Raw genomic sequence first — 8890 nt, 5'->3', positions numbered from 1 at the left:
GAGGCTTGAATTTTTTCTTCAGTTCCCCCAGCTTGAGAAATGCTAAGTGTGTTCTTCCTTTTTGGTTTTCTGATTCCAGATCTTTGCACGTTTTGTTGTAATATTTGTCCTTATCTTATCGAGCTGATCTTTGAAATTTTCTGTTCAGCTCTTGTACCTCTTCATTTCTTCCATTTGCTTTAGCATCTCTACACTGAAGAACAAGTTTCAGTGTCTCTTCTGACATCCATTTTGACCATTTTCTTCTTTCTTGTTTTCTTAATGACTTTTTGCTTTCTTCATGTATGATGTTCTTGATGTCATCCCACAAGTCTTCTGGTCTTCAGTCTTTAGTGTTTAATGTATCAAATATGTTCTTCAGATGATCTCTAAATTCAGGTGGGATATATTCACGGCCATATTTTGGCTCTCATAGACTTGTTTTCATTTTCTTCAGCTTCAGTTTGAATTTGCATATGAGTAATTGAATTGATGGTCTGGTCCACAGTCTGCCCTTGGCCTTGTTTTTATTGATAATGTGGAGCTTTTCCATAGTCTCTTTCCACAGATGTAGTCAATTTGATTTCTATGTATTCCATCTGGTGAGGTCCATGTTTATAGTTGTCTCTTATGCTGTCTAAAGAAGGTATTTGAAACAAAAAAATCATTGATTTTGCAGAATTCTATCATGTGATCTCCAGTATCATTTATATCACCAAGGCCATATTTTGCAACTACTGATCCTTCCTCTTTGCTCCCCACGTTTGCATTTCAATCACCAGTAATAATCAATACATCTTGATTGCACGTTTGATCAATTTCAGATTGAAGAAGTTGGTAGAATCCTTCTATTTCTTCCTCACTGGCTTTAGTGGTTGTGCTTAAATTTGAATAATAGTGGTATTAACTGGGCTTCCCTGAAGGTGCATGTTCTTTTTGACAATGAATACAACACTATTCCTCAGTTTGTCATTCCCGGCATAGTAAACCATGTGGTTGTCAGATTCAAAATGGCCAATACCAGTCCCTTTCAGCTCACTAATCCTAAAATATAGATGTTTATGCATTCCATTTCATTTTTGACAATTTCTAATTTTCCTTGATTCATACTTCTCACATTCGATGTTATGATTATTAACGGATTTTTACAGCTGTTTCTCTTCATTTTGAGTTGTGCCCCATCAGCAATAAAAGTCCTGAGCCCTTTACTCCCACAAGCTTTACTCCATTCACGTCATCATGGTCAACACTACTTTGAGGAGGCATCTCTTCCCCAGTCGCATTTTGAGTGTCTTCCAACCTGAGGGGTTCATTTTCCGGCACTATATCTGACAGTGTTTCTCTGCTATTCATAAGGTTTTCAGTGACTAAATATTCAGACATAGTTCGTCACTCCTTCTTCCTATTCTGTCTTTGTCTGGAAGCTCATCTGAAACCTGTCCACCATGGTGACCTGCTGGTATTTAAAATACTGGTGGCATAGCTTCCAGAATCACAGCAACTGCACAAGCCCCCACAGTAGGACAAACTGACAGACATGTGATGGGAAGTTGTTTTGGCTGATGTTATTAAGCTTTTCCACTGTCTCCATTCGAAGGTATAGTCAATTTGATTCCTTTGTATTCCATTTAGTGAGGTCCATGTGTATACTCACCTTTTATGTTATTTTAAAAAGGTATTTGTAATGAATATGTTATTGGTCTTGCCAAATTCTATCATTTGATCTTCAATATAATTTCTTACACCAAGGCCATATTTTCCAACTATTGAGCCTTCATCTTTGTTTCCAGCCTTTGCATTCCAATCACCAGTAATTATCAATATATCTCAATTGCATGTTTATCAATTTCAGACTGAAGAAGTTGGTAGAATTCTTTAATTTCATCTTCACTGGCTTTGGTGGTTGGTGTATACATTTGGATGATTGTGTTAATGGGTCTTCCTTGTAGGTACATGGATATTATCCTGTCGTGGATAAGTGTGTATTTTAAGACAGCTTTTAAAATGTTCTTTTTGATGATGAATGGTACACCATCCCTCATCAATTTGTTGTTTCTGGGTTAGTAAACCATATGATTGTCAGATTCGAAATGGCTACTACCTGCCATTTCAGTTAACTAATGTGTAGGATTTTTATGCATTCCATTTTATTTTTGACAATTTTTAACAAATCTAGATTCATACTTTGTAATTCTATGTCCCAATTATTATCAGATGTTTATAGCTGTTTTTTCTTATTTTGAGTTGTTCCCCATCAGCAAATGAAGGGTCCCGAAAGCTTTTCTCCATTCTCGTCTTCGTATTCTACTCTACTTTGAGGAGGCAGTTCTTTCCTTCTATCTTGAGTGCCTTGTGTGGTGCTATAGGATAAGTACTGGACTACAAGGTCAGTTTGAACCACACAGTTGGCAGTTACAAGTAACTAGCTGCCCCTGAGAGACCCTATACAAGGTTGCTATGAGTCATAACCAACTCAACAGCATTTAACAACAACAGCAACATAATTAGTGCCTTCCAACCGGAGGGGCTCATGTTCTGGCACTATGTCTTACAATATTCTGGTGTTATTTATAATGTTTCACTTTCTGGTACTATATCTGACATTGCTCTGCTACTGTTCATAAGGTTTTCAGTGGCTAAACATTCAGAAATAGTCTGTCTCTCCTTCTTTCTAGTCTGTGTTTGTCTGGAAGCTCTGCTGAAACCTGTCCATCATGGTTGACCCTGCTGGTTTTTAAAAAACCAGTGGTGTAGCTTTCAGTATTATAGCAACCTTCAAATTCCCACAGTAGATCAAACGGACAGACAAGTGATGGTCATTTTGCATAGTCCCAGGCAATGACTTTATGGGAGTTACAGACCACGACTAGAAAGGCCAAATAAAAGTAATTCACTGCACTCCTCCTCTCTCTGTGTGATATTGTTCCAGTTACTGTGATTGCCATGAACTCTGTCCTCTAGTCTTTGTAAACACTTAAGAGTTTATGTCAGCTATTAACCACCCTGTATGGTACAGGCTAAAGGCTTGCCCTCAAACTTGAACCCATGGACTGATGTGCTCGCCCTTTTTCCAAGGGTCAGTTTCTCTCTAGAACCTACTGACTCTTTGTTGGTTGCTCTCCACTGTTGATATTTGCATATTGACTAGAATTTTTTGCTATATGTGGCATGGTTTGTCTAGTAGGAATGTGTTCTGCCTACAAGATGCATAATGGGAATCTGAAAGCTGCTTTTTCTAACTGCTGTCCATTTGGTGGAGAATTTCTGAGTCTTTTCATGTGCAATCAAATCCACTCATTCTTTCAAACTCAGAATTGTTTATTTTCCTTTTGTATTTATTTTGGCTTTTTTGCCATACAATTTGAAATGTCTTTATTTAATTATTTATGCCTAGAAAAAAGAATTAATGAAATCTTTATCGTAACTGAAATTTGCTAAATTTAAAGTCAATTTGGCTGTGAAAAACTAATAGGAAAGTACAGATAACAGAATTTTGCTTGAGACGAGTAGAATTAAATGGGCGTACTGAAATAATAGCTTTGTTATCATTGGATTTTGGAAAGATAATAATTAACAAAAAATTTTTTTTAAAAAGCAAAAGGTATCAAAGCTAACACTTTTTATTTTTTAAATGTCCTAGAAAGCAGTAAATGCTCTGGAAATTGAGAACAAAGTACTTCAGGAACAATTGAAACAGGCTGTACAGGTAAAGGATAGGATATTACTTTAAAATTCAGTAACAAATGGAAAACATATAAGGCATTTTTTTAATGAAAATTTTTTGCCTTGTAAAATGTACTATTAGTACTCTATATTGTACTACTTTGTTAGGTTAAAAAAATATTTTTTTTATGCATTGTTATCATTGTTAAGTGCCATCAAGTCAGTTCCTGTTCATAGCGACCCTGTATAGGGTTTCCAAGGAGCAACTGGTGAGCTTGAACTGCTGACCTTGAGTTCAAACAGCTTTGCAGTCTGGTGCATTAACCCACAGCGCCACACCAAAACTCCATTTTAGACATTACGGATATATTCATACAGCTTAATATTATTTTAACTAAGGAACTCAGCAAGTTAGGAAGAAACGTAAATTTGATTAATTCAGTACAGAAAATTTATTTCAAGACTATGGATAATATATAATCAAAAGTAAAATACTACAGATTTTCTAATTAAACCCTGTTACATTATAATATTGACCTTTACTGCTTTTTTTTTCAAATTATAGCTAAACAATAAGACAAGAAATGAAAAGAATTATAAATATGTTTATCAATTGATAGGAAAAAGTATTATTTGGTGATTATATAATTTTCTTTCAACAAACTTATTCTTAATTTTTAAACAAGATGATGGGGACAAAATAGTTATAGGCATAAAAACCATTAAGCTTCCTATTTACCAGAAACAACTAATAAGAAAACATAATTTTGTTCATACTGTTAGTTTAAAATAATATTGTTGTTGTTAAGTGCCGTTGAGTCAATTCCGACCCATAGCCACCTGTATAGGGTTTCCAAAGAGCGGCTGGTGAGCTTGAACTGCCAGCCTTGCAGTTCAAATGGCTTTGCAGTCTGGTGCATTAACCAACAGCGCCACAGCAGCAAAAATATATATAGAACTTCATGTAAAGAAAAATAGTATTTTCTTTAGATGAACATTAAAGAAATAGAAATTTATGGTTTTGTTTTGAAGGATAAATATTACAACTATTTCAATTTTGTATTTTATCCAAATTAATGTATAAACTTGAAGCAATTTACTTCTAGAGATAATGAAATTATTTTTCAACCTAACGTAATTATTATAAGACATTAATATAAGAAACTGGTGATTATATAAAAGGAGAATCATTAGGGGACTTTTCTTCATCTAAAGATTAATATGTAATATGAAACTGTAATAACTAAAGTATTATAGTACTGATTCTGGTACTGATTGGAAAGTCCAGAAGCACATTCAAATACATATAACAATTTAGTACATGATAGTTTTATTTATTAAGATTTACCATAGAAAGAAAAGATGTTTGTGAAAAGTAAGCTAATGGGAAAAAATAATGGTAGGTCTCTATTTCAACCAGTGCACCAGAATGACTTGCAGATTGATTTGGATTTTAAAAGGAAGAGTGCAGTATGAATATATTAGAATACGCACTTGGTAAACAGTTTTGTAGTTTTGACTAGAGCAAGATTTCCTAAGATTACAGCACAAAGAAATTTGGCTATACCTAAAACTTGTTTATGGTAATGCTCTTGTAAGATATAAAGAGAAATGGGTTTTTTCAGAAATGGATAGATTATTATTATTAATTTTTACAAAAAAGTGAGGAACAGAAAGAGCCATTCTCTAAAATAGACAAAGGATACAAGGTAGGCAAGACCGAATTTAGAAGTATTCAAGTACAATCATGTGTACAATATATATTCAACATTACTAGTTATTAAAATAAATGCAGCAAAAAATATCAGTGTGGTCATTTTTTATTAATAAATTGGTAAAAGTTTAAGAAATAGAAATATATAGTATCTCTGAAGGTGTGTGCTGCAATGAGTTTTCTTTCACACACTTTTCTCCACAGTCCGAGTTACTATTAAAAGTCTTGTAAAGCCATAGCCTTTTTATTCAACAATTCAGCTTCTAAACATTCATCACAAAACAAGAAAAAAAAAAAAAAAAAAGTACAGAAATTTGGTATACGTTTGTATCCTGTAAAGATTTTATAGCAAAAATTTGTAGATGACATAAATGCCCATCAATAAGAAATTTGCTAAGTATATTTATATTGTTAAATGTACTTCTGCTAATTATTTTGATTCTGATGTATATTTATTGTCTTGGGAGCATAACTACAATGTTAGCTAATGAAAAGAACAGATGATGTGAATATGTACACAATAATTCAATCCAGATAATAGTTAAAAAATATGCGTATATGTACTACCTTTATAGAAACAACCAAAGAAGAATGTACATAAAAATCTGAAAAGGTTCTTTTTCTTTGTGGTGAAATTTCTATGTGAGCTTTCTTTTTCTTATCTATATATGCTTTTATACAAATAGTTTGTGCTACTTGTATGATTATATAAACATTTAAAAAAATACTCCAAAGTGATGCTTTTAAGACCATTTGTATTCTAGAATAAATAAATAAATAAATTTCTAATTTTTCTTTCATTCTTTGATATTGTGGATATTAATTCTTCTGGTTATAACTTACTACTTTTATAATGTATATTTCATTAATTTTTACTGTGCACATATAATAGAGCTATTTAAAAAATAATAGCAAGAGAACCTCCTGGGTATAAAAATAGCCCTCAAGTATTTGAAATTCCTTCACAATTTTTTATTTGAGTTGTTGAGCTATACATCTATGGATTACACCACTGACTTAATTTAGCTTCTTCCAATTCAGTGAAAATAAAAGTTTGAGACATAATGGGAACATGAATATGTGCAGTTCCCTGAAAATTGTAGTATGGCAGGAAATCATCACATAAAACAAGATGTGATAACTGTTATTTTTTTTTTAAACAGGAAGCTGAAAAAACTAAGCATCAACTTGACTATTTTCTAAATCAAAAGAAAGAATTACTTACAAGTGAGCAGACTAAGATAACCCTACAAGTGGATACTAGTAAACCACATGCTAAAAGTTTAGGCTCAGAAAGTGTGCAACTGGAAAAAGAAAGAAGGAAAACACTTTCAGATTCAGGTCAACAAAAGTTGGATTATAAAATCCAAGAACACTCACAGGTAAGGAAATAACCAAAAAGGGTCAGTAGTGCATGCTGTAAGAAATTTATCTCTCATGTTATTATTATTTGTACACATTTTAAAAGACTCCCTATGCTTTTTCCTCCTTTTTTTTGCTTCTGTTTTTACCTTTTACTATCTGGTGTTGCCAACTCATTATTATCTTGAATAACAAGAAATAATTATGTATTGGTTTTGAATGATCATTTAAGCCTCTGAGATCTGAAGATATATTAAAGACATTTTTCAATAAATTAATAAAATAAATGCAACACTATGGAAGAAACACTTGAAAAATTTGTCTCTGTTATGACTCAGAAGCTCTTTCTCAAATTTTGTTCAGACTCACTGATGCATTTATATATTCTTTAGCAAAGAAGCATAGTAAACAAACAAGCAATTGAATTAATGAGAAATAAAAGGAGCTCTGGTAGCATAGTGGTTACGAATCGGGCTGTGAACCGCAAGGTTAGCAGTTCGAAACTACCAGCTGTTCTGTGGGAGAAAGATGAGGCTTTTTGCTCCCGTACAGATTTACAGCCTTGGAAACCCTGTACAGGGTCACTATAAGTCGGAACCGACTCCACGGCACATAACAACAACAACAACAAAGGAGTTGAAATAAAGCAACATTGTTGAGAATCTCAGAAAACAGAATTGCAAGCCCTAATGTCATTACAGTTGTTTTTGCCCTAGCAGTGTGGCTCTTGTTGAGGTCTTCATTTCTTGAAGAATATTTTGTATTTTTTAGTGTCTTCCGACTTGTTTTCAGAGTTAGACTTTATTTGTGTGGGAGATAGAAAAGCAAAAAATGTAGCTAGTAGGGTAAAACTTACTAAAAGCCCAATCCTCTACCTTTTTAAAGAGCTATGTGACTCTCCCATGATCCTTTGATCCTTATTTTTATTTTCCTTCTTTGTTTATAAACTTTATATGAGCTACCTAAACGTCTTCTTGGAAAAATTAACGATAAATAAAATTGCTCTGAAGGGAAGAAAAATTATTAAAGTTATTAGGTCAATGAGTCATTGAAGATAATGTTGGTGGTGTTAAGTGCTGTTGAATTGGTTTGGATTGATAGTGACCAAGTACAGGGTTTCTGTGGATTCGAACTTACGGTTAAACAGTCCAGTGCTTATCCTACAACACCACACCAAGACTCCAATGAAAATATATTGTTGTTGTTGTCAAGTGCCGTTGAGTTTGTTCTGACTCATAGAAACCCTGTTTAAGATTTCCAAGGAGCAGCTAGTGAGTTTGAACTGCCAAACTTGCACTTCATTATGTTGTTGTTACCGTTATTAAGCACCGCTGAGTCAGTTCCAACACATAACAACCCTGTATATGGTTTCTAAGGTGCAACTGGGGAGCTTGAACAGCTGACCGTGCAGTTCAAATCGACTTTGTAGTACAGCTCATTGACCCACAGTGAGCACCACACCCGGACTCGTTGCTGTTAAGTACTGTCAAGTCGGTTCCAACCCATAGCGCCCTGTATAGGGTTTCACAGGAACAGCTGGTGAGCTTGAACCGCCTACCTTGCAGTTCAAACGTCTTTTAGTCTGGCGCATTAACCCACAGCACCACACCAGGATTCAGTATGTTGTTCGTATTGTTAGGTGCCTTTGAGTAGGTACCGACTCATAGCGACCTTATGAACAGCAGAATGAAACACTGCCCGATCCTGGGCCCACCTTGCTACTGTTGCCACATTTTAGTCCATCGATGCTGCCAGTTGGCCAATTGATCTCGTTGGGGGTCTTCCCCTTTTTCTCTGACCCTCCACCTAACCAAACATGATATCCTTCTCCAGCGACTAGTCCCTCCTGACAATATGTCTGAAGTATGAGAGACAAAGTTTGGCCATCTTGGCCTACAAGGAGCACTTTGGCTGCACTTCTTCCAAAACGGATCTATTGGTTATTTTGGTATCCCATGGCACTTTCAATATTCTCCTCTAACACCATAACTCAGAAGTATCAATTCTTTTACAGTCTTCCTTATTTACTGTCCAACTTTTGCATGCATATGAGGTTATTGAAAATACCATGGCTTGGATCAGGCACACCTTAGTCCTCAAGCTGACATCTTTGCTCTTCAACACTTTAAAAAGGTCTGGTGCAACAGATTTGCCTAATGCAATACATCGTAT

General features: G+C 34.6%; 1 protein-coding gene across 1 annotated transcript in view; it reads left to right on the top strand.

Moving 5' to 3' along the window:
- Window positions 1-8890, top strand: part of LOC102819007 (putative leucine-rich repeat-containing protein DDB_G0290503-like) — a gene marked incomplete at its 3' end in the record, with an annotated part of 310097 nt that overhangs the window by 145761 nt on the left and 155446 nt on the right. The window contains exons 10-11 of the mRNA XM_006877591.1: window positions 3620-3685; window positions 6520-6738. Of these exons, the coding sequence (XP_006877653.1) occupies window positions 3620-3685; window positions 6520-6738 (285 nt within the window). The remainder of the gene's footprint in view (window positions 1-3619; window positions 3686-6519; window positions 6739-8890) is intronic.

Source organism: Chrysochloris asiatica, unplaced genomic scaffold, assembly GCF_000296735.1.
Source record: "Chrysochloris asiatica unplaced genomic scaffold, ChrAsi1.0 scaffold00532, whole genome shotgun sequence".
NCBI classification, from domain to species: domain Eukaryota; kingdom Metazoa; phylum Chordata; class Mammalia; order Afrosoricida; family Chrysochloridae; genus Chrysochloris; species Chrysochloris asiatica.
The sequence above is the reverse complement of the archived record's forward strand: the minus strand, read 5'-3'. Positions and strand labels throughout refer to the sequence as shown.